The sequence below is a fragment of the Myxine glutinosa genome, chromosome 6 (assembly GCF_964187855.1).
Source record: "Myxine glutinosa chromosome 6, kmMyxGlut1.1, whole genome shotgun sequence".
NCBI classification, from domain to species: Eukaryota; Metazoa; Chordata; class Myxini; order Myxiniformes; family Myxinidae; genus Myxine; species Myxine glutinosa.
This window is the reverse complement of record NC_136266.1, coordinates 131,813,185-131,840,103: the sequence shown is the minus strand read 5'-3', so window position 1 is coordinate 131,840,103 and position 26,919 is coordinate 131,813,185. Positions and strand designations below refer to the sequence as shown.

The 26,919-nt window shown below is 47.5% G+C and overlaps 1 protein-coding gene across 8 annotated transcripts in view; it reads right to left on the bottom strand.

Annotated features, from left to right (window-relative positions):
- LOC137430304 (contactin-associated protein-like 2) overlaps window positions 1-26,919 on the bottom strand; it is a 131,557-nt gene that overhangs the window by 31,650 nt on the left and 72,988 nt on the right. For 2 of the 8 annotated variants that reach the window (XM_078780547.1, XM_068121083.2), the window contains one exon: window positions 5,894-6,008. The exons of the other annotated variants lie outside the window; for them this stretch is intronic. In XM_078780547.1, the coding sequence (XP_078636673.1) occupies window positions 5,894-5,981 (88 nt within the window). In that variant the 5' untranslated portion in view covers window positions 5,982-6,008. The remainder of the gene's footprint in view (window positions 1-5,893; window positions 6,009-26,919) is intronic. 8 annotated transcript variants of the gene reach the window in all.

Below are 26,919 nucleotides of genomic sequence, written 5' to 3'. Positions count from 1 at the left end.
CTCTTCTCTTTTACCAAGTCTTACCAGGTACGGTACCTACTACACCTACCTACTACCAACTACCTACCTACCTACTACCAACTACCTAACCTACTGATGCCATGGTGATGGGTAAAATAGTGGCAAGAGGTATGCAGGTATTGGGGAGGACTGTCTGCTCTTCTCTTTTACCAAGTCTTACCAGGTACGGTACCTACTACACCTACCTACTACCAACTACCTACTACCAACTACCTAACCTACTGATGCCATGGTGATGGGTAAAATAGTGGCAAGAGGTATGCAGGTATTGGGGAGGACTGTCTGCTCTTCTCTTTTACCAAGTCTTACCATGTACGGTACCTACTACACCTACCTACTACCAACTACCTACTACCAACTACCTACTACCAACTACCTAACCTACTGATGCCATGGTGATGGGTAAAATAGTGGCAAGAGGTTTTGGCTTTGCCGGCTCATTGCGGCTTTGCAGTCGGCACTTGTAGCCGGCGAAGCCGGTGTTGTCAATAAACGAGTACGTATTATGTTGAAAACCTGATTATGCCTTGGCTCGAGAATCCGAAGCGCCGTGGGCGCAGCCATCTTGCGTGGGCGGAAGTATGCATAACAAATTTAAAACGTTCATTAGGAGTTTCTTTCACCCGTCGTCGTTTGATTCACAATCTTATGCACCTCCGATGTATTAATAAAATAATTTAAGACCAACATCGGCCCGCACGGGCCTGGTTATCTTCAACAAAACGCGTCACCAAACACCGGACCCAATGAGAGTCGAGCATTTGCAAAAATATTTCTAAAATGAAAGCGCTCGATGGTGGGCGCCATCGACCGGATGCAGAAGTTTGCATAAAACAATTGCGAAAAAGTTCAATCGGAGTTTGTTTCACCCGTCGTTCTTTGATTCACAATCTCATGAAACCTGTAATTAGTAATTAAAATATGTTAAGACCAACCTCGTTATCTTCAACGAAAATCGTCATCAAACACCAGAACCAATTATTATTACGCGTTTCGGACGGTGAAAACGGCGTCAAATATTCTAAAATTGACGAAGAATTGTTTTTTTAGAAATCTCGCGGCCGTACGGGTTAGTTTTTCACGGCCAGAAATATGGTATAAGCGGTTTACATATTTAGTTTAGAAATACGGATAGTTTTTCACGGCCGGAAATATCCGAAGTTGAGACGGAATTTACCGAATTAATCACTGCAAGGCTGCAAGCTAACGTCTTCTGGTGGACGAAGCTGCCGTGCCCGGAGAGTCAGAGAACCAGCCCTGACACCTGACAGCGACTGAAGTTAGAAGACGACACACTTACTGTGAAAACGTATGTTAAGCCCAGTTAAAAATAGGCCTTAAGCTAGCACATCGTATAGTTACTTCCTTAAGCTTCTTGTGACATTTATTGTATTGTATGCAGGTATTGCCATCGGGGAGGACTGTCTGCTCTTCTCTTTTACCAAGTTTTACCAGGTACGGTACCTACTACACCTACCTACTACCAACTACCTAACCTACTGATGCCATGGTGATGGGTAAAATAGTGGCAAGAGGTTTTGGCTTCGCCGGCTCATTGCGGCTTTGCAGTCGGTACTAGTAAAGTTATGTTTAGTCGGTCATTTTGACGAATTAAAATGGCGCCCGATCTCCCGGTTCCATGCAATTTCAAATTTGACCCAAGAGGGGTCCGGCTTGGAAAAAGAAAATCTTCAGGCCGCAGTTTATTGTGTAGGCCTACGTCTTGCGAATTGGCAATAACGTACCGTACCGTACTGTAAATAATAATATACATCTTCGAGCATTGTTGGAAGGTGCAACTGTGTTTTAAATAATTAATACATCAGATCGGTAATTATGGGTTAAATCGTACATTAGCAATTTATTCTACCTTTGTTAACGTCGTGTTGTTAAAATTCGAATATTTAGCGCGAAAATGTTGACCACATTACCGAGCGAACAATGCCTACCAATACACCGCAATAAATATATAATTACAGTGGGTGCTATTTTAATTTGAAGAGCGAGAACGAATCAAACAAAGAACTAGGCCATGGGCCAGATATGGTTCTCGAATATTTAGCGCGAAAATGTTGACCACATTACCGAGCAAACAATGCCTACCAATACACCGCAATAAATATATAATTACAGTGGGTGCTATATTAATTTGAAGAGCGAGAACGAATCAAACAAAGAACTAGGCCATGGGCCAGATATGGTTCTCGTGCACCCCCCCCCCCCCCCCCCCCCACAACTCTACCACCCCATATATTTTTGAAGCACGAGGGTCCCCTCTGGTAAAACAGCAACAGTAAATAAACTGGTTCTTACTATTCATTTTTCACACATATTTGATGGTACCCTTAAAATAGATCTTTTCCGTGTCGTTATGTTCCCTGAGATGGCTGAAAGTGGTCTGAGTTATATAAGTTATATATCATCTGAAAGGTAATTATCTGCTGGTCATTATAAATGGCATATATTTTAGATTTAGTGTTACCATTGGCCTCAAAAATCAAGTCGAACAGCTATACCCCATGTTTCGCTGTGCCAACGTAACACAGACTAAGATATTCAAACTTATATCTTCAATCCAGCTGCACTAGACTTGATTGACATTAACAACACCTTTCTGGACATTCTTCATAAAAATACCTTTCATTTGATACCAAATATGTCTTCTTACCAGTAAACATCTATCAGATATGACACTGTAAACAGACCGCAGGTGTGCCGACAATTGCCGCATATGCTTCACAGATGATCCATGTGCTAACTTTCTGTGCTAACATGCACAGAAAGACAGACAGATGACACTGTGCGAACTTTCAACACAATTCAATATGAATTGCTAAATTCACACACAATCACACCTTATTTGTTACAGTATAACAACATTGTTATCAATTCCTTCAGTCTCCTCACTTCTTTCAGAGAAATAGTTCTATATGTCATGCTCATTTAAATCAGCACACTCAATACTTGTGAGAATCATGAAACATATATATCATTTTGTGCACAATCTCTTTCAGTTATGAAGCAGATCTTTTTCCATAATGATATAGGAATGTGAAACAGGTGAGGTGAATTCCGTCTTCAGACCACCGTTTTGTACAATGAGGCTAATCCTGGCCAAGAGACCTCCTGGGATAATGAAACGATGGCTGAAACAATTCCCAGACTCAGGCCGGGATCAAACCCGGGACCTGTGAATCTGAAGCCGAGCAATGTGAAACAAGGTTTAAAACAAAAATGTAAAAATGCCAGTACAATTCTGTTTCTCAACTACGTTGCTTCATATTGAAGAGAAGTTGTCATTCGTCCAAATCACTCTCACTCTCATGAGCGTCATCCTCTAGTGTCTAGTCCATACTCCATGTCACCAAAGGTTTCGGTGTCGGAATCATCATCACTGTTCGTGCTGTCTCGCACGTCCTGAGCTATGTCGGCTAGCTCTCGTGGGAGGGCATCCCCTTCATACCAGATAGGATCGAGGTTTCCCCCCTTTTCTTCCCAGCCGTGGCCCTGGCTCGCCTTGGGTATCGTGGGTTCGGGAATGTGAGCTCTCTTCCAAATTCCTACTTGGTAGTTGACCCTTCGAATGTGTTGTCTAAGACTCCTCTTACAGGGTGGCAGGTTACCCATATCTACAGTGCCTGATGGAACACGGCGATTCACCCAAGCACACAACTCATTAATTCGAATGAGTCTCAGATCATCCACCTTGGAGACTTTCGATGCTCTACCATAAATGGCGCATGTGAAGCTGTCCAGGTCATCAATGAGATGATCAAGTATATCCCAGGTATCTCCTAACTTCTTGAGCGTGGGAATGTACTTCGGTTGGCGCTGCAGAGTTTTCACTGGTTTGAGTTTGCCAATCCATCGGAATGCACTTGTGCTGTCGCAGCCGGTATATGCATGAAGAGCCATTAGTGCCGTGCATTTGTCCTTGCCAAATTCAGCAGCTAACGTGCTGACATTGATCATTCTCTGCTTGTTCCCTGCACCTGTGTCAAACAGCATAGTTACACCTATGGACGCAGCATGGTGTAACAGGATGAAGAAAATATCTGAGTCTGGGCTCTTCACTCGGATGTACCGGTAGTCCCTGCTTGTGGCATAATTAGCATACAGTACCACGCGTGAGTCAGTTTCCTCTTGTGAAGACTTCAGCATTGGCAGCTCCTGTACAACTATTTCCAGACCATCCGTTGATGTCAGCAGGTGTGCAATCCCTTCGCATATGAAGATCACCTTTCTTCCACGCAGCCTTGCTGCATACTGGTCACTGCTCCAGAGCCTAAGCATTAGCTTGATGAATTGGATCTTGTTGTCATCATTTGACAGGAACAACTTCCAGTCTGGTGGCCTCTTTGTAGCTTCTCCTTTCAGGATAAGCCTTTCTCCACATCCCCGACGGCTCCTTTCCATGGACTTCACAGACTCAGGTAAGTATTGATCCGTACTGAACACGACATCTCCTGTCTTGCCGATCATGTCAAATACCTTGGAACAGATCTGACTGAAGTTGCCAGGTACGTCTTTCAGATAGTAGAAGCATGCATTGCCATCAAACACAGTCAGCGTTTCTGATGCTGGTGGTACGTCAGCATCAGAACAATCTTTGGTTAGGTACTGGAAGGCTTTTGCCTTGTCTGTCTTGGCAAGATAGCCGTCCGCTGTGGCGATGCTGTAAGGAACTGCCGTTAATGGGTAGGTCATCAACTCTTTTAAGTCCAGCTGCAATCCCAGGCTCTGTGACTTAACAAAGAGGTGAAAAGCTACGTTGCCCTGCTGCTTATATTGGATGATCTTATTTTTGGTAGTCTTCATTTTGATGGTCTTGTTCATGTCATTCAAAGTTTTGAGCTTCAGTCACTTCACAGGTTCGAAGAACATCATCTGGTAAAACATCATCCATTTTGGTGAGATCAGAAGAACTTGGTGGCCATTTCAGATTGGGTGCTTCAGAGCATGCATCCATAATGGACTGTCGCAAATGCGTGCCTGCATTCTCGATCATATCTGTTGATCCTAATTGAAAGGCATGCTTAACGGCAATATTGACATCAATAGCTGAGCTGTATACCAAGTAGGACTGAAACTTTCCAAGGTCGCAGAATGACATCTGGTTCCTGAAGGGCTCGTGGATTTCAAGCTTGCGTTTCAGTTTTTCGCTCCGATAACCTGGATTGGCATGATTGCTGCTTTCTAGCTGAGCAACATACGATGCTCTCAAGTCTGATAGTTTCACAACCTTGTGGCTATGTAACACCTCCTTATCTACAACATCACAAACTACTTCAAAAGCTTTCTTGTGAATTTCTCCTAGTTCTAGCTGATGCTGCCGTACTTTGCCATTTCTCTGCCTTCTGCATATACTTCTGGCGGCAATTCTGGTGATATTTCGCTTCACAAGCAAAGAGATCATGACCCCTGATCCTTGTTAGAAGTTTTTCATCCTGTTTTCTCTCAGCAATTTCCAGTACTGACTTCCACCCATCAAATTCAAACCGACTCATTCCCTGGGTTGTCCAGCTTCCTTGTACTTTCACCCGTTTCCGGCCCTCGGAACTGCAGAATATACAGTCAGGTTTGAAAAGGACCTTGTCACCTAAGCTCCTGCGGCTCCGGCGCTGCGGCGGTGTATCAGTTGCTTGTGATGTACTTGCAGTAGGCTTGAGTCTATCGAGGTTCATTGTGAAACGCTTGTAACACTCCCAGTGGATGCCATGGTATTCTGCTATCACATCAGGAATGAGGTCGCATGTTTCCTGCATTATATAGCTAGATGACGGAGGCTGTGCAAGCCGCCTTGCTTTGACCTCCTGCAGCTTGGCCAATTTTCTTTCGGCATCTTTCAGCTCAGACAGTAGATGCAGCTCACCATATTTCAAACCGTCCACATGAACTATGCACACAGGGGTAGGAGACTGGTCACTGTCGCATTTCCGTTTCCTTGGTGCTTGCTCCATGATGTCACTTCAGCCGGAATACGTCACCTGGAAACATACATTTTGGATGGTAAATTTCTGAATAGTAGCGAGTGGTTGACAAAGCTGCTTCATTTGCAACATGCATGTATTCCTGTAACTAAATCGAGGTAAAGTGTGACTTAATAATATATTGTCAAGTAACAATGAGCAATTGAATGATATTTCACTTTCCAATAAAAGCACCTTCCATGACTGACAATGTCTATCAACGCGATCATTTCGTGCAGTCATCGCGATTGTCGGCACACCTGCATTCTGTTTGAAGTGTCATATCTGATAGATTTTTTTGACAAAAATACACATTTGGTATCAAATGAAAGGTATTTTTATGAAGAATGTCGACATTTGTTATTAATGTCAATCAATTCTAGTGCGGCTGGATTTGAAATATTAGTTTGAATATCTTAGTCAGTGTTAGTTTGACACAGCGAAACATGGGGTATAGCTGTTCGACTTGATTTTTGAGGCCAATGGTAACACTAAATCTAAAATATATGCCATTTATAATGACCAGCAGATAATTACCTTTTAGATGATATATAACTTATACAACTCAGACCACTTTCAGCCATCTCAGAGAACATAACGACATGGAAAAGATTTACGGCGCGACATTGGCAAAAAAGATATATTTTAAGGGTACCATCAAATATGTGTGAAAAATGAATGGTAAGAACCAGTTTATTTACTGTTGATTTCATGTTGAGGGGACCCTAGTGCTTCAAAAATATATGGGGTGGTAGAGTTGTGGGGGGGGGGGGGGGTGGGGGGGTGCACGAGGACCATATCTGGCCCATGGCCTAAACCTACCTCTGAAGAACATCTGAAGCAGAGCACAAAGAGGATGAACACCACTGCATGAATGAGTAATGACCTTTAACAAATATATATATATATTGTTACAGACGCGGTTGTGGATGTTATTTACCGAGCGGTTTGGTATGACCACGTCTGCACAAGTTACCCGATTATACCCGAACGTTGACTAATCGCGCTACGCTAGATCAATGAAGGAAAAGACACACGGCTGGGATTAAAATGACACGACACCAGGGATACGGTTCTCAAGACCCCCGGAGGAGGTTATATTCGTTCGGAAGGTTAGATTACAACTACAAGAGGGACAGCAAAGGAAGATAGGCACTTAGACACAATCTTATATTAACCCCAACAGACGACAGATAAACGGGACAAAAGGCTGACTCACACGGGGATTGATGGCTAGGAAAGGCAGGATCGATGGCTCCAGGTGCACCTGGGCTCAGGGACAGAATCGGCTCGGTCCGGTCCAGAGATGCAGCATGCAGGGAGCGGGAGGTCGCAGCGCTCGGAGGTAGTGACTTGCTCTTCTTCAAGCTGGGGGCGCATCTAACGTCACATCCGGTAAGTCGGCGCGTATATCCGGCGGGGAGTGACACGCCCTCGGCTCGTTAGCTCCGCCCCAGATGGAATCGGCTCGTTGCTTCTCATTGGGTGCATGCGGGGGGGTTACCGGCTCCACCCTTGACGAGGGGCTGACAGGGAGCCCCTTCGTGGTAACCCCGTGGAGCGCATGGTCATGGCGGCTAACCGAGCTGGTGGGAGGACGCACACTCCCCCCGCGCGCCGTGGTTGTAGTTGTTGTTGTAGCTGTAGTTGTTGTTTGGGGAAGAAGATGGGAGTAGGTAAGGGAAGGTCCTAAACTTACTACTGGTGCCATATAATCACATTCTGGTGCAACGAAGAGTCAGAATTAATGGAAAGGAGTCCTTAACTGACATAGACTAAGAATAACTAGCAAGATGTCCGAAAGTTGTCTACGTGAGATGCGGTGGACCTGGGCACGACATTTAATGGGGGAAAAAGGGGAAGGTCGGCTCTACTGATTGTTGTTTACAGACAATGGGACTAGGGAATGGGGGATTGGGGATAGTTGGGGAGTATTGGGGAAATAGGGGAATATTTACAAGCGGATATGGAGGCCAAATTCCATATTCGCAACATTGCACCCTTCTCTACCCTCGGGGCGTCCCGACCCGATAAATTTTTACCTACTTTAGTGTGGCACGCAATGTAGTTCCCTCTACTATTAACTCTACCCTGAGTGCGACAGTTTTACAGATATTCACAAATGAGTAAATATGTCCCCCTGCGACGTTGCACCCTTCTCCTCACAGAAACACACCCACAGGCTAACCGAATCCGGAAAGAATCCTCAAACTAAACATACAGCCGGTAGGGAGCATTATTTACACAAGACTACGCTGATATTTACACTACGATCCAGGACCTGTTTTTGGAGGAACACATGCAGATGTTATGCATAGAGAGAGCACGCATGCCAGCATCGATACACCAACCCACGAGTGCTCTGTGGCCTACGGCCTTTAATAATGTGCAGAGCACCCCTTCCAAGCATCAAGCACCACCCCCTCACACAGTGAGCACCATCCGGTGCACCAATAAAGTGTTTATGAATCATTGTGTGGTGTCGCAGCCGGCCGATGTTCTGCCGCTGGTCTTGCCTTCGTGTGGTGCACTTGGCCTTCTTGCCTCTTTCAAAAATAAAGAAAGGCGCCAACCGCGTCCATTTCTTTATTGTGGCCGTCAGGGGGCCAACTAAGAGTGGTTCACCTGTTTGGCATAGGTGCCACGTTGACCCATAGGTCCATCCACGGGTGGTGCTTGGCCGCAAAAGAGCTGCGGTCCATGGTGGGTGGCCACAAACATTGCGGTCCATATGGTGTATCGATCCAGGCAGCAAACAGCGAAAGTGCAGGCCCACAACTGCGAAGCCAGCACCTCTCTCTCCTCTCTCTCTACCCCAAAGCCAGATCCTCGGAGGTGGGAGACAAAAGAAGCAGACAAGTGAGTAAGGTGGTAAGGGCGCAAAAGTGCACGCAATACAAGGTGATGCACACTGGGGGCACATGGGAACCAGGTGAGACAGGTACGTTCCTACCGTACGCCCCCCCCCCCCCACCAGGTAACCTACATGGCCCCTCCCTTACCCCTTACTGTATCCACAAAACACAACACTACCCATAAACATCTACTTTACAAATCAACAAACATTCCTACTGTCTTCCCCGTTCCTCCCATAAACCAAATTCGTCTTCTCTCCCTCCTAACCAATCAAATTTGCTATTTCCAACTTTCCTCAAAATTTGCCATCTCCAACTCAACATCATAATTTGCCATCACCAATTCATCATCAGTCCCTCCTAAGGAGGGAGAGATGGAATCACCCCAATGTCTCATCCACGTCGTGATGCGTCTCACAAATCCTCACAGCAATCCTTACTTCTGCAACACAAACAAAGAAAACACAGGTGTGGAGTCATCATCATCACCACAGGTAAGTGGCTGCGCATGGTGCGACAGGTTCATCAATCCTAACTATTTCCTAAGTGACTTTACAACTTTACACTACCCGGGGTCTTCCTCCGGCCAAACCATTGGCCCTCTTACACTATGGGTTCTAAAAACCAATTCCCATTGGCCAAACTGTGGTGCTTTTCAATTTGGGGTCTCACTCCCCCGATTCATCTCCCGGTGCCCTCGCACAATTTCTGGGCTGTGGCGTGTACCTCTCCCAGCGGGTCTACCCACCTGCACACCTCCACCACTGCAGTTGCCTCCGAGCTTACCTGCTCCTTACCCTAACCTAACTACCTGGGGAAGGCCCTCTGGCGCTCTCCCCACTCGGTGCCCTCTCTGGCACTGGGCTGCCCGATCCACACCCGGGCTCCTCAGGCACCCACTCACAACTACCGGCTCCCAGAGCCCACCTGCGGCCTCACCTGGCCGACATCCTCACAGTGGTGGAGTGCCCAACCAACTACACACACTAACAGGCTACACGCCCAGCCATTTCCACAACACTAATGCACCCATTCACAACACCATTCTGCAACCGCACCACAGATGCCAATATCCAACCACAATTTACCTATACCCTCTACCTAACACTTACACTACCCGCCCCGGGTATCCGTGATGGGGGTCCACTCTTCCCCCATTCACACCTTCGCACCATGCACACCACTCCGTACCACTTACTCCAACTCTCTCCACACACCTGTACTTGCACACCTGTGCTCTCACACCTGGTGCCACCTGCACCCTTCTCTCCCCAAGCGCATTCGCGCTGATCCACAACACTCACTACTCATACACTGCTCCACACACCTGTCCAGTTGCACACCTGTGCAATCACACCTGTTCAACTCTCAACCACACGGCATCATCTCATCTAACTACTCCCCTCTGAAACTTGCGCTTCCCAGTCGTCCCTTTAAACTATTGCGCTCCCACGTCATTATCATCCATACTAATCTACCTGCGTCCCCACTACAGGTATCAGTCACTAACTAAACTTAACGTTACCTACTGTCATCTTCGCTAGATCCCTATCAATATCCTAACCCACCCGGGCTAGTTTTCACTGCCATACACCCCATAAGCTATTGCTCCTTTGCCCCCTCATGGGAAGGGTGGCAGGGATGCCATCCCACCACATCGGGGGTCTCTCACTACCAATTTTGCACATCAAATTTCAACAAATCAAAAATTTGCCAATCACTACCCATCATCTGCCAATCACTACTGCCAATCCCTTGCCAATCATCAAATTTTGTTTTTCTCCAATTTTGGGTCCAAAACACTAACCTCATCACCCAGTCTACTCAATAATGCCTCTCGGTGCGCCAATTCCTGTCCAAAGCCCGGCTTCGTAAAGCCAAGCAATGGATGCTGGTTGTTTTGTGCCGGCGGCAGGATGCGTCCGGCACTCGGTGCAGGGACGGGGGCTTACCCGTGCCGAGATCCCACGCACCTCCTCGGCGTGGAGCCATCCAATGCCCCGATCTAGACCTGCCGGCACGTCTCACCAAAAAGTGGTCGCCATGACGACCCTTTCTATCGGGCTGCCAGCTCCGCCTAGTGGAGCACGGACGCGGCCGTTCAAGGCGAGGCCCAGCACGCACCCAGGGCCCGCTTCGGCTAAAAGTCGCTCTAACCTCTAACCCGTTTAACGTCGATGCTTCACCTGCATGCTTACACCCCGCAGCCCGTTCCTTGCTCACACATCCAGCCGTGCCCATGCTCCTCGTACCTTTCCTTACACACCCAGGTACCCTCATTCCACTCACAGCCTTGGTCACACACCTGACCACCGAACACTGTGGCACACATTCGTTGCTCGCACACCTCACCAATACACCGCTTCGCGCCCCCTCCTCGGTCACCTCCTCTGTGACAATCACAGGTGTGCCCTCATTCGCACACCCAACCATGTGCCTCACCACCAACTCCAGCGTGCATTCCCACTCACGCTCTACCATTCCAGGTGTGCATCCTTCCATCCCAGGTGTACATCCTCGCTCACCTGTCACAACCAACTCACTCTCCTTGTCACTCTCACTACTCTCACCTCCATTCTTGCCAGCGCACTCACCCTTACTCTTGACAGCGCACTCTTTCCCCATGCACTTGTCCGTCACACACCTTTCTCGCGCACACTCTCCCGTCACACCCTCTGTAACACTCACCACACCACGCTTCCATGTGCTCCCTCGCACACGCGCTACGACCGACTCACTCTCGCCAGCACCCTCACTCCTTGGCACGCACTTTTTCCTCACACACCCCAGAGTCGGACTTTCTCGCACACCTCCTCTTTCGCACACCAGACCTGTCGCACACTTCACCAACGGCCTCTCACGAACACCCGGGTCTATCTCGACCCCCAAGCTTATTAAATCCCCTGGCGCATCATACGCACGACCATATTGGTCACCACTTACACCGGGTCCTCTTCCTCTTCGCTTCTCCTCCATCACCTGCGAATCCCTCATCCGGTTAATGAGCACATCATCACGATCCAAACACAGACTTTGGACCAATTCTTTTATCTCCTCTTTTATTTCTTTCTTATCCCCTCTCCGTCGCTTCTTAATTTCGCTCATCCCTTCTTCCACTTCTTCTAGTTTCTGTTTCACCTCTTTCATTCCCCGGTACGTCTCCTCAAGCTCATCCTCTAAGGCTACCTTGACCGTTTCCAGGTGCGTCCTCACCTGCCGGTCCTTCGTCTCCATTACCTCTACCACCTCGTCCAACCTCGCTGTCAGTCCCTCACGTACCATCTGACATTCCCTCTTTGTCGCTATTAAGTCGTTTTTTATGTCGTTTTGTGTCGCTTTTAAACCTCCTAATACCGCAGTGTTCCTCTTTACCTGGTCCGTTAGTTCTTTTTGTCCCTCTGTTAGCTGCTCCACCTCCTGCGTCAGGTCCTCTATGCCCCCTTGTAACTTTACAGTCCCCTTTCTCACCTCCTTCTCCATGTGCTCCTTACAGTGCCTCACCTCCTCGCGCACTCCTCCGACCTCCTCACCCACTCCTCTTCTGATCTCCTCTCCCATCACTTGCATCTCCTGCCCAGATGCCACCCTCATCTGCTCCATTTCCTCCCTGTGAGCATCCAGTTTGGTTTCTACCCCCATTCTGATCCCCTCTATCTGCTGCCCCATTTGGTTAACTTCCCTTTCCGCTTGGTCCCTCATGTCCCTCAATTTGCCTTCCATACTGCTTTCTAACCCCTCTAACCCATTTTTCACTCCCTCTATCTGATTCTCCTGGGCAGCCATTCTATTTTCTACCCCCTCTAAACCCCTTTTGCATCCCTTCCATTTGATTCTCTTGAGCGGCCATTCTGTTTTCTACCCCCATTAACCCCTCCTGTATTTCCCCTAATCTATTGTCTAATCCCTCAAATTTGTTTCCTAATCCCTCTATTCTACTCCCTAACCCTTGTTTCACCCCTTCTATCCCATTGTCTAACCCCTCTAATTTCTTGTCTAATCCCTCACCGGTACCCCTCGCTTCGTCCCTCATTACCCCCATTTCGTTTCCCATCCTGTTTTCCATCCCTTTGAAATTATCGTCTGTTTTTACCATAAAGGCCATCATCTGTTTCATAAACAGGTTCCAATTCATTGGCATCTCGGGTTCGGCTACCGCGACCACGGCCGCGGCTAAATTTGGTGCCGCTACACCCACGTGCGCGACAACGCTATTTTGCGACCCTGGCGCCCTCACTGCTTCGCTCTCCTCGCGTCCCTCAATTTGGTCCTGGACCGACCCTGCCTCACTCTCCCCTACCGGACCCCAGCTGTCTTGGTCTGCCATAGCGCGACTTTCAAAATTCGGGTTTTTATTTCCGTATAACAAAATCAAATTTCGCCGTTATAATTTCGCGCGGGAAACGCGCTCCGAATTGATTCTACTACAAATTTGGGCCTAATAAATTTAGTCCCGGGTTCGAATTCCACTCCTCGACACCAATTGTTACAGACGCGGTTGTGGATGTTATTTACCGAGCGGTTTGGTATGACCACGTCTGCACAAGTTACCCGATTATACCCGAACGTTGACTAATCGCGCTACGCTAGATCAATGAAGGAAAAGACACACGGCTGGGATTAAAATGACACGACACCAGGGATACGGTTCTCAAGACCCCCGGAGGAGGTTATATTCGTTCGGAAGGTTAGATTACAACTACAAGAGGGACAGCAAAGGAAGATAGGCACTTAGACACAATCTTATATTAACCCCAACAGACGACAGATAAACGGGACAAAAGGCTGACTCACACGGGGATTGATGGCTAGGAAAGGCAGGATCGATGGCTCCAGGTGCACCTGGGCTCAGGGACAGAATCGGCTCGGTCCGGTCCAGAGATGCAGCATGCAGGGAGCGGGAGGTCGCAGCGCTCGGAGGTAGTGACTTGCTCTTCTTCAAGCTGGGGGCGCATCTAACGTCACATCCGGTAAGTCGGCGCGTATATCCGGCGGGGAGTGACACGCCCTCGGCTCGTTAGCTCCGCCCCAGATGGAATCGGCTCGTTGCTTCTCATTGGGTGCATGCGGGGGGGTTACCGGCTCCACCCTTGACGAGGGGCTGACAGGGAGCCCCTTCGTGGTAACCCCGTGGAGCGCATGGTCATGGCGGCTAACCGAGCTGGTGGGAGGACGCACACTCCCCCCGCGCGCCGTGGTTGTAGTTGTTGTTGTAGCTGTAGTTGTTGTTTGGGGAAGAAGATGGGAGTAGGTAAGGGAAGGTCCTAAACTCACTACTGGTGCCATATAATCACATTCTGGTGCAACGAAGAGTCAGAATTAATGGAAAGGAGTCCTTAACTGACATAGACTAAGAATAACTAGCAAGATGTCCGAAAGTTGTCTACGTGAGATGCGGTGGACCTGGGCACGACATTTAATGGGGGAAAAAGGGGAAGGTCGGCTCTACTGATTGTTGTTTACAGACAATGGGACTAGGGAATGGGGGATTGGGGATAGTTGGGGAGTATTGGGGAAATAGGGGAATATTTACAAGCGGATATGGAGGCCAAATTCCATATTCGCAACATTGCACCCTTCTCTACCCTCGGGGCGTCCCGACCCGATAAATTTTTACCTACTTTAGTGTGGCACGCAATGTAGTTCCCTCTACTATTAACTCTACCCTGAGTGCGACAGTTTTACAGATATTCACAAATGAGTAAATATGTCCCCCTGCGACGTTGCACCCTTCTCCTCACAGAAACACACCCACAGGCTAACCGAATCCGGAAAGAATCCTCAAACTAAACATACAGCCGGTAGGGAGCATTATTTACACAAGACTGCGCTGATATTTACACTATGATCCAGGACCTGTTTTTGGAGGAACACATGCAGATGTTATGCATAGAGAGAGCACGCATGCCAGCATCGATACACCAACCCACGAGTGCTCTGTGGCCTACGGCCTTTAATAATGTGCAGAGCACCCCTTCCAAGCATCAAGCACCACCCCCTCACACAGTGAGCACCATCCGGTGCACCAATAAAGTGTTTATGAATCATTGTGTGGTGTCGCAGCCGGCCGATGTTCTGCCGCTGGTCTTGCCTTCATGTGGTGCACTTGGCCTTCTTGCCTCTTTCAAAAATAAAGAAAGGCGCCAACCGCGTCCATTTCTTTATTGTGGCCGTCAGGGGGCCAACTAAGAGTGGTTCACCTGTTTGGCATAGGTGCCACGTTGACCCATAGGTCTATCCACGGGTGGTGCTTGGCCGCAAAAGAGCTGCGGTCCATGGTGGGTGGCCACAAACATTGCGGTCCATATGGTGTATCGATCCAGGCAGCAAACAGCGAAAGTGCAGGCCCACAACTGCGAAGCCAGCACCTCTCTCTCCTCTCTCTCTACCCCAAAGCCAGATCCTCGGAGGTGGGAGACAAAAGAAGCAGACAAGTGAGTAAGGTGGTAAGGGCGCAAAAGTGCACGCAATACAAGGTGATGCACACTGGAGGCACATGGGAACCAGGTGAGACAGGTACGTTCCTACCGTACGCCCCCCCCCCCCCCCCACCAGGTAACCTACATGGCCCCTCCCTTACCCCTTACTGTATCCACAAAACACAACACTACCCATAAACATCTACTTTACAAATCAACAAACATTCCTACTGTCTTCCCCGTTCCTCCCATAAACCAAATTCGTCTTCTCTCCCTCCTAACCAATCAAATTTGCTATTTCCAACTTTCCTCAAAATTTGCCATCTCCAACTCAACATCATAATTTGCCATCACCAATTCATCATCAGTCCCTCCTAAGGAGGGAGAGATGGAATCACCCCAATGTCTCATCCACGTCGTGATGCGTCTCACAAATCCTCACAGCAATCCTTACTTCTGCAACACAAACAAAGAAAACACAGGTGTGGAGTCATCATCATCACCACAGGTAAGTGGCTGCGCATGGTGCGACAGGTTCATCAATCCTAACTATTTCCTAAGTGACTTTACAACTTTACACTACCCGGGGTCTTCCTCCGGCCAAACCATTGGCCCTCTTACACTATGGGTTCTAAAAACCAATTCCCATTGGCCAAACTGTGGTGCTTTTCAATTTGGGGTCTCACTCCCCCGATTCATCTCCCGGTGCCCTCGCACAATTTCTGGGCTGTGGCGTGTACCTCTCCCAGCGGGTCTACCCACCTGCACACCTCCACCACTGCAGTTGCCTCCGAGCTTACCTGCTCCTTACCCTAACCTAACTACCTGGGGAAGGCCCTCTGGCGCTCTCCCCACTCGGTGCCCTCTCTGGCACTGGGCTGCCCGATCCACACCCGGGATCCTCAGGCACCCACTCACAACTACCGGCTCCCAGAGCCCACCTGCGGCCTCACCTGGCCGACATCCTCACAGTGGTGGAGTGCCCAACCAACTACACACACTAACAGGCTACACGCCCAGCCATTTCCACAACACTAATGCACCCATTCACAACACCATTCTGCAACCGCACCACAGATGCCAATATCCAACCACAATTTACCTATACCCTCTACCTAACACTTACACTACCCGCCCCGGGTATCCGTGATGGGGGTCCACTCTTCCCCCATTCACACCTTCGCACCATGCACACCACTCCGTACCACTTACTCCAACTCTCTCCACACACCTGTACTTGCACACCTGTGCTCTCACACCTGGTGCCACCTGCACCCTTCTCTCCCCAAGCGCATTCGCGCTGATCCACAACACTCACTACTCATACACTGCTCCACACACCTGTCCAGTTGCACACCTGTGCAATCACACCTGTTCAACTCTCAACCACACGGCATCATCTCATCTAACTACTCCCCTCTGAAACTTGCGCTTCCCAGTCGTCCCTTTAAACTATTGCGCTCCCACGTCATTATCATCCATACTAATCTACCTGCGTCCCCACTACAGGTATCAGTCACTAACTAAACTTAACGTTACCTACTGTCATCTTCGCTAGATCCCTATCAATATCCTAACCCACCCGGGCTAGTTTTCACTGCCATACACCCCATAAGCTATTGCTCCTTTGCCCCCTCATGGGAAGGGTGGCAGGGATGCCATCCCACCACATCGGGGGTCTCTCACTACCAATTTTGCACATCAAATTTCAACAAATCAAAAATTTGCCAATCACTACCCATCATCTGCCAATCACTACTGCCAATCCCTTGCCAATCATCAAATTTTGTTTTTCTCCAATTTTGGGTCCAAAACACTAACCTCATCACCCAGTCTACTCAATAATGCCTCTCGGTGCGCCAATTCCTGTCCAAAGCCCGGCTTCGTAAAGCCAAGCAATGGATGCTGGTTGTTTTGTGCCGGCGGCAGGATGCGTCCGGCACTCGGTGCAGGGACGGGGGCTTACCCGTGCCGAGATCCCACGCACCTCCTCGGCGTGGAGCCATCCAATGCCCCGATCTAGACCTGCCGGCACGTCTCACCAAAAAGTGGTCGCCATGACGACCCTTTCTATCGGGCTGCCAGCTCCGCCTAGTGGAGCACGGACGCGGCCGTTCAAGGCGAGGCCCAGCACGCACCCAGGGCCCGCTTCGGCTAAAAGTCGCTCTAACCTCTAACCCGTTTAACGTCGATGCTTCACCTGCATGCTTACACCCCGCAGCCCGTTCCTTGCTCACACATCCAGCCGTGCCCATGCTCCTCGTACCTTTCCTTACACACCCAGGTACCCTCATTCCACTCACAGCCTTGGTCACACACCTGACCACCGAACACTGTGGCACACATTCGTTGCTCGCACACCTCACCAATACACCGCTTCGCGCCCCCTCCTCGGTCACCTCCTCTGTGACAATCACAGGTGTGCCCTCATTCGCACACCCAACCATGTGCCTCACCACCAACTCCAGCGTGCATTCCCACTCACGCTCTACCATTCCAGGTGTGCATCCTTCCATCCCAGGTGTACATCCTCGCTCACCTGTCACAACCAACTCACTCTCCTTGTCACTCTCACTACTCTCACCTCCATTCTTGCCAGCGCACTCACCCTTACTCTTGACAGCGCACTCTTTCCCCATGCACTTGTCCGTCACACACCTTTCTCGCGCACACTCTCCCGTCACACCCTCTGTAACACTCACCACACCACGCTTCCATGTGCTCCCTCGCACACGCGCTACGACCGACTCACTCTCGCCAGCACCCTCACTCCTTGGCACGCACTTTTTCCTCACACACCCCAGAGTCGGACTTTCTCGCACCCCTCCTCTTTCGCACACCAGACCTGTCGCACACTTCACCAACGGCCTCTCACGAACACCCGGGTCTATCTCGACCCCCAAGCTTATTAAATCCCCTGGCGCATCATACGCACGACCATATTGGTCACCACTTACACCGGGTCCTCTTCCTCTTCGCTTCTCCTCCATCACCTGCGAATCCCTCATCCGGTTAATGAGCACATCATCACGATCCAAACACAGACTTTGGACCAATTCTTTTATCTCCTCTTTTATTTCTTTCTTATCCCCTCTCCGTCGCTTCTTAATTTCGCTCATCCCTTCTTCCACTTCTTCTAGTTTCTGTTTCACCTCTTTCATTCCCCGGTACGTCTCCTCAAGCTCATCCTCTAAGGCTACCTTGACCGTTTCCAGGTGCGTCCTCACCTGCCGGTCCTTCGTCTCCATTACCTCTACCACCTCGTCCAACCTCGCTGTCAGTCCCTCACGTACCATCTGACATTCCCTCTTTGTCGCTATTAAGTCGTTTTTTATGTCGTTTTGTGTCGCTTTTAAACCTCCTAATACCGCAGTGTTCCTCTTTACCTGGTCCGTTAGTTCTTTTTGTCCCTCTGTTAGCTGCTCCACCTCCTGCGTCAGGTCCTCTATGCCCCCTTGTAACTTTACAGTCCCCTTTCTCACCTCCTTCTCCATGTGCTCCTTACAGTGCCTCACCTCCTCGCGCACTCCTCCGACCTCCTCACCCACTCCTCTTCTGATCTCCTCTCCCATCACTTGCATCTCCTGCCCAGATGCCACCCTCATCTGCTCCATTTCCTCCCTGTGAGCATCCAGTTTGGTTTCTACCCCCATTCTGACCCCCTCTATCTGCTGCCCCATTTGGTTAACTTCCCTTTCCGCTTGGTCCCTCATGTCCCTCAATTTGCCTTCCATACTGCTTTCTAACCCCTCTAACCCATTTTTCACTCCCTCTATCTGATTCTCCTGGGCAGCCATTCTATTTTCTACCCCCTCTAAACCCCTTTTGCATCCCTTCCATTTGATTCTCTTGAGCGGCCATTCTGTTTTCTACCCCCATTAACCCCTCCTGTATTTCCCCTAATCTATTGTCTAATCCCTCAAATTTGTTTCCTAATCCCTCTATTCTACTCCCTAACCCTTGTTTCACCCCTTCTATCCCATTGTCTAACCCCTCTAATTTCTTGTCTAATCCCTCACCGGTACCCCTCGCTTCGTCCCTCATTACCCCCATTTCGTTTCCCATCCTGTTTTCCATCCCTTTGAAATTATCGTCTGTTTTTACCATAAAGGCCATCATCTGTTTCATAAACAGGTTCCAATTCATTGGCATCTCGGGTTCGGCTACCGCGACCACGGCCGCGGCTAAATTTGGTGCCGCTACACCCACGTGCGCGACAACGCTATTTTGCGACCCTGGCGCCCTCACTGCTTCGCTCTCCTCGCGTCCCTCAATTTGGTCCTGGACCGACCCTGCCTCACTCTCCCCTACCGGACCCCAGCTGTCTTGGTCTGCCATAGCGCGACTTTCAAAATTCGGGTTTTTATTTCCGTATAACAAAATCAAATTTCGCCGTTATAATTTCGCGCGGGAAACGCGCTCCGAATTGATTCTACTACAAATTTGGGCCTAATAAATTTAGTCCTGGGTTCGAATTCCACTCCTCGACACCAATTGTTACAGACGCGGTTGTGGATGTTATTTACCGAGCGGTTTGGTATGACCACGTCTGCACAAGTTACCCGATTATACCCGAACGTTGACTAATCGCGCTACGCTAGATCAATGAAGGAAAAGACACACGGCTGGGATTAAAATGACACGACACCAGGGATACGGTTCTCAAGACCCCCGGAGGAGGTTATATTCGTTCGGAAGGTTAGATTACAACTACAAGAGGGACAGCAAAGGAAGATAGGCACTTAGACACAATCTTATATTAACCCCAACAGACGACAGATAAACGGGACAAAAGGCTGACTCACACGGGGATTGATGGCTAGGAAAGGCAGGATCGATGGCTCCAGGTGCACCTGGGCTCAGGGACAGAATCGGCTCGGTCCGGTCCAGAGATGCAGCATGCAGGGAGCGGGAGGTCGCAGCGCTCGGAGGTAGTGACTTGCTCTTCTTCAAGCTGGGGGCGCATCTAACGTCACATCCGGTAAGTCGGCGCGTATATCCGGCGGGGAGTGACACGCCCTCGGCTCGTTAGCTCCGCCCCAGATGGAATCGGCTCGTTGCTTCTCATTGGGTGCATGCGGGGGGGTTACCGGCTCCACCCTTGACGAGGGGCTGACAGGGAGCCCCTTCGTGGTAACCCCGTGGAGCGCATGGTCATGGCGGCTAACCGAGCTGGTGGGAGGACGCACACTCCCCCCGCGCGCCGTGGTTGTAGTTGTTGTTGTAGCTGTAGTTGTTGTTTGGGGAAGAAGATGGGAGTAGGTAAGGGAAGGTCCTAAACTCACTACTGGTGCCATATAATCACATTCTGGTGCAACGAAGAGTCAGAATTAATGGAAAGGAGTCCTTAACTGACATAGACTAAGAATAACTAGCAAGATGTCCGAAAGTTGTCTACGTGAGATGCGGTGGACCTGGGCACGACATTTAATGGGGGAAAAAGGGGAAGGTCGGCTCTACTGATTGTTGTTTACAGACAATGGGACTAGGGAATGGGGGATTGGGGATAGTTGGGGAGTATTGGGGAAATAGGGGAATATTTACAAGCGGATATGGAGGCCAAATTCCATATTCGCAACAATATATATATTATTACATGGAAAAAGAGGGGGTCGATAGCTATAGACTGTGTGGTAAGTGTAACATGGTCATTGTGACTGACTCACGTAGTGTAGATTATTCTTGTGAATAGGGAAAATGTCAGAGTGAGTCGTCTTGTTACACATGACACTGAGGATGCAGCGTAGGACTACGGTATGTCATTTATTGATTTTATATACCGTATAGTCAGGGTAATGTTGTGTACCGTAGCGTAAAACCTCCAATTTGAAAGACAAGGCCAGGTGGAGGCTTCGTGAAATAACTGCACAAAGAAAGTGCTTTGGACCATTACAAACTGTTGGCATGTATGCATAGGGGCCATGGCAGCGAGATGTGCTGTAGAAGCCCTGGAGTGTGAGAATACTTTTTTTTAATGGGCATGCCATACACTTGTACAGGATGGGGCGGTGGGAGGAATGTGCCAACTACACTGGCAGACAGCCAATGACGAGATCCACCACTTGGGGAGGCAGTCCCAAAACCCAGGAGGATTGGATGGAGGCAGAACACAGGGCGAGGGAGTGTGATCGGCTCTGTGCAGGAAGGCAGACTCACTAGTCCTGACCTCCGGGGATCACTTGCTTGAATCTGTGCCATCTTGCATTGCCTTCATCGCTTCTCGCTTGCATCGCAACTCGCTTCATCGTTGCTCGCCTTCACCGCTTCTTGCCTTCATGGGCCGTGTTGCTTGTTGCTGTGGTACCTCAACCAGCCTGTGCCAATATAAGCCCTGAAAAGGGCAGAGAGAGGATCTGCACCATCAGCAGAGCAGGTTACTTAGGACGCATGAGCTGATGACGTCCCGTTCCATTTGCAGAGTCAGAGTCGAGGGTTGACAGAAACTTCTCCACCTTCTCAGGTGCAAAATACACAGAACTCAGGAGAAGCTGGTTCCGACTAGGAAGGGTGGGTACAGAGAGAGGGGTTGGGGACACATGATTTTGAAGCAAACATGGAATTGAGGCATTTGCCCTTCTCGCGAGCGGAGTCGTCTGTGGTGCCATTTGATGTGAGCGAATGGATGTAAGGGGAGCATACACCAGAGACAGACTTCACTAGGCACCACCATGTTTTAGAGGAAGGAGACAAGTTTATAAGCTCATTCTTGAGATTGGACAGATATTGTTTTCTGGCTCTCCTGAGAATAGACACACTTGTTGCAGACTTTCTGGAATGATCTGAGGTTGATTTTACTTGGATTTGCCTTTCAGGAGGAGAATGCAAGTTGTTTTCAAGCACAGGATTCAGAGTACCAAGAGCAGGAGGATGGGCACTGCGGGAAGCTATCGCATATTTCTGTTGAATTTGCTAAAACTGCAGCTAACAGTGAAGACTCACTGAAAGATCATTGTAAACCAAACAGACCCTACCATACTTAAACGAAAAAAAAAATGTATGAAGACAGATAAGGAAAGAGATGAAGGGGAGTCTGTTAGGCTCCAGTCAACAATGGCTGTGTGCTGAACTGCTCAAACTAAATTATTAACCGAAATTGTCATGCAACAGCAGCCTACAACAGCTGCAAATAACAAGGATGCTTTTCTGTTTGAGAGGGATTGCATTAGACGTTTTACATTCAAAAAATATCATTATCATGGAAAAATTTGTAACAGTGACATTTGTTTGTTTGTAACTTCACCTTTTGGCAATAGTGTTCATCATTGCTCTAGCTATGGAAAGAAAATAACATTTTCTGGAAATACCTCTTTCAAATTCAAACGTTTTCACTCACTCAAACTTTTCCGAATGGCTTTGGAGGCCATCTTAGAGGTGTGGTTTGACCAAGAAAGATCATGGCAGATAGTGAGGCTCAATCGTGCAAAGTCCTTTCTTGGCAAACCTGAACTCTTATCCACCTACAGTCAACTTCTAGCTTTTGATTGGTTAACCAATTCAGTGACCCAATATGCTAATTCTTAAAATTTCAGGTCAATCGGATGAAAATTTATGATTTTATGCAACCTTCACCTTTGACCTTTTGATAAAAAAAGCAATCAGTATCAACGTTTGATTTGTGAACCAATTCAGTGATCCCATATGCAAATTCTTATAATTTCAGGTCATTTGTATGAAAATTGATGATTTTATGTGACATTCATATTTGACCTTTTGACCAAATTATTAATTTGTCTTCTCCATATTCTCATAATATGTTGAAAATTTGATGTCACAAGCTCAAATGGTAAAAAGGTTATGGCCTGGACAGACACACAGACAGCAGAATAAGATAGCAAAACCAGATGTTTGAAAATAACCCAAAAATATTTTACCGTGAACTAGGGAAACAAAAGGGAAATGTGTCAAAGCCCCCTGAAAAAGATAAACTGGACAATTTCTGGAAGGGTTTAGAAGACCAAAAATAACAGTAAGGAGTCGGAATGGATCCAAACACTTGGAAAATAAAACACAACATTGAAGTGAAATGCCCCTGGTGATAATTGATGAAGAAAAAAAGGAAAAACTTTAAAAAAACACCGAACATTGAAAGACCTGGCCTGGATGGAATTGCAAACTTCTGGCTAAAGCAACTAGATGCTCTCCACACTCACTATGCTCGAGCATTCAACAAACGTTTTATTCAAGAAGAAAAGGTACGAGATGAGTATCTCACAGAAGGTAACACCTTCCTCATCCCAAAATCTGTGTAAACCCAACTACTTCACAAGTAGACCAATAACATGTCTACCAACAACATACAAACTTCTGATGGGAATGATCACAAAAATTATGCACCATCAGCTAACTCAACAAGGAGAACTAGAGGCAGAACAGAAGGGATGTAAGAGAGGTGATGCTATGGAACAATAAATCACCTACTAATAAACAAGGCCAGACTCAAAAATTGTAAAATGAGAAGAACCAAACTGTCCACAGCCTGGATAGATGATAAAAAAAATAGTGCCCCGCATCCATGTATGATAAAATGCATGGAAGTGTACAAGATCAACTAACAAATAAATCAAACTGATTGAGAAAGTAATGGAGCTCTGGAATGCCACATTGATATTGCAGCACTCGGCAGGAAACCCTGGATCTTTCAGGGAGATAATGTGGGATTATACGACGTGGGATCTTCCAGGGAGACAGCCTTTCTGGATGATTCAAAACCTCACAACAAAATTAAGAAAAATTGGCAGAACAACTGCAATTAGTGAAATGGTATTCTGAAGCCATTCAAATGGAATTTGGTCTGGATAAGTGTGCAGAGTGCACATTCATAGGAGGTGAACCAACCAAAACAATATAAAAATCGACCTAAGTACAGCAACTTGAAAACAAAGCATCAATACAAATATCTCGAAGTAGAAGAGGGCCACCAAATATGTCACAAACAAATGGGGAAAACAATTACCAAAGAATACCTGTGTCGAACAAGGCAGATACCGAAAGCATATCTCTCCTCAAGAAAAGTAATCAAAACCATAAACCAACTCACAGTACCAATACAGTTGTGGAATAATAAATTGGCCAAAATCGGAAATCAACAAACTATATATCAATACAAGGAAATTTCTCACTTGCCACAAATTTTTTACAAAAATCAATCCATCCTGACAATGCACCTGCCGAGAGGAGAAGGAGGTAGCAGCCTCTTGGAGCTCAACTAAGTGCCCAGAATGACAACTGAAGGATTGTCTGATAAGTGAAATGTTCAACAGACCACCGAACCAAATTTATATACAAACATGAAGACAGCAAGCCAGAAACTTGTGGGGCTCTGGAATGCCACAGAAGACCAAAAGAGTGGCCTGATCCCAAACCCACGTTGCAAAAATTCCAAAACAGGTGTGAATAGAAGGTGTCACACATGAAAACAAACGAGCAACGAATAGAGCCCAAACAATTCCAAAAAAGACAAAATAAAAATATAAAGCGAAATATCAACACGTATGCAGTGCCTTCAGAGGGTATCCACACCCCTTGACTTTTTCACATTTTGTAGTGTTACAGCCTGAATTAAAAATGGGTTAAATTGAGATTATTTTTTTTGTTGTTTCTGATCTACACATAATACCCCATAATGTGAAATTGGATTTTTTTTGAGAATTGTTTGCAAAATAATTTGAAATTAAAAGCTGAAATGTCTTGCATCAATAAGTATTCAATCACTTTGCTATGACACTCCGAATTGAGAAATTGATATCAGGTGCATCCGATTTCCTTTGATAATCCTTGAGATGTCTTTACAACTTGATTGGAGTGCACCTGTGGCCAATTCAATTGATTGGACATGATTTAGAAAGAAACACACCTTTCTATATAGAAGGCCCCACAGTTGACAGTGCATGTCAGAGCAGAAACTCCACCATGAAGTCCAAGGAACTATCCGAAGTACCCGCTTGGAAGCCCGCTTGGAGTTTGCAAAAAAGCACCTAAAGGACTCTCAGACTGTGAGAAACAAGATTCTGTGGGCTTTCATGTGTCTTTCACTGAGGAGAGGCTTCCGTCTGGCCATTGTGCCATAAAGCCCAGATCGGTGGAGTGTTGCAGTGATGGTTGTCCTTCTGGAAGTTTCTCCCATCTCCACACAGGATCTCTGGAGCTCAGCCAGAGTGACCGTCGGGTTCTTGATCACCTCTCTTACCAAGGCCCTTCTCCCCCGATTGCTCAGTTTGGCCGGGCGGTCAGCTCTAAGAAGAGTCCTGGTTGTTCCAAACTTCTTCCATTTAAGAATTATGGAGGCCACTGTGCTCTTGGGAACCTTCAATGCAGCAGAATTTATTTTGTAGGTTTCCCCAGATCTGTGCCTCAACACAATCCTGTCTCTAAGCTCTGCAGGCAGTTCCTTCGACCTCATGGCTTGGTTTTTGCTCTGATATGCATTGTCAGCTGTGCGACCTTATATAGACAGGTGTGTGCCTTTCCAAATCATGTCCAATCAATTGAAATTACCGCAGGGGACTCCAATCAAGGTGTAGAAACATCTCAAAGACGATCAAGAGAAATGGGAGGCACCTGAGCTAAATTTCAAGTGGTCATAGCAAAGGGTCTGAATACTTATGTAAATGTGATATTTCAGTTTTTTCTTTTTAATAAATTTGCAAAACTTTCTAAAATCCTGTTTTATCTTTGTCATTATGGGGTATTGAGTGTAGATTTATGAGGGAAAAAATGAATTTAAACGATTTCAGCATAAGGCTGCAACATAACAAAATGTGAAAAAAGTGAAGGGGTCTGAATGCTTTCTGAATGCACTGAATATACTGTATCAGGTGGACAAGATAGTTCAGAAGTATATCTGCTTGCATTATCCCATCTGCTCGCATTAACTTATCAAGTGCTGATGGATGTAAAATACCCCTCGGTGTTCTTTGCAAAAGTAACCCGTTATTTGCTAACACCCTGAGCAAAATACAAAACCCTGCCCTAACTTCTGCTGGGAAAGTTAGGGCAGGGCACCACCATCTCTTATCTTCCCCCATCCAAAACCTTGATCTTTTCTACCCCCGCTAATTTCACCCCAATTCCACTTTTTTGAAATACCAACTTCTGTCCAGGAAGTCCTTGGTGTCCTTGTGTTTTATATTTCTCCCTCCCCCCCCCCCCCCCTTCCCATGCCTACTCCCCCCGGGCCCTCTCCCTTCCACACATCTCCCTGCTCTCGGATGTTGTGTTTGTGTGCTTCCCCTTCTCCCCATCTTGTCTTCCGCTCCCTCTTTTGGGGTATTTTGTTTGTCTGGTTGATTTGTTTGTGAAGTAAATGTTAGCTCTTTCACGAGCCTCGATTCAGTATACAAAAAAGAAAAAAAAAAGAAAAAAGGCAATAGCAAACAATCCTGTGTCAGTAGCACCAATGCTCTGAAAAGGGGTATGCACTTTGGACTGGATTGGATATTTCAACATTATGTAATCAATATTCTAGTGTTCAGATTATATTGGTTACACGTCACACTCCAGGGCCCTCATTCATTCTCAACGCCTCGCCCACCATCACATGAAGCATTAATTAAGTAGGTGGAGGGTGGAATTACAGGAAAAGAAAGTACATATGTAATAAGTGAAAATACAACAGGATGGAGGAAGCCTTTGCCCGTACCTTTACTCATATATATATAT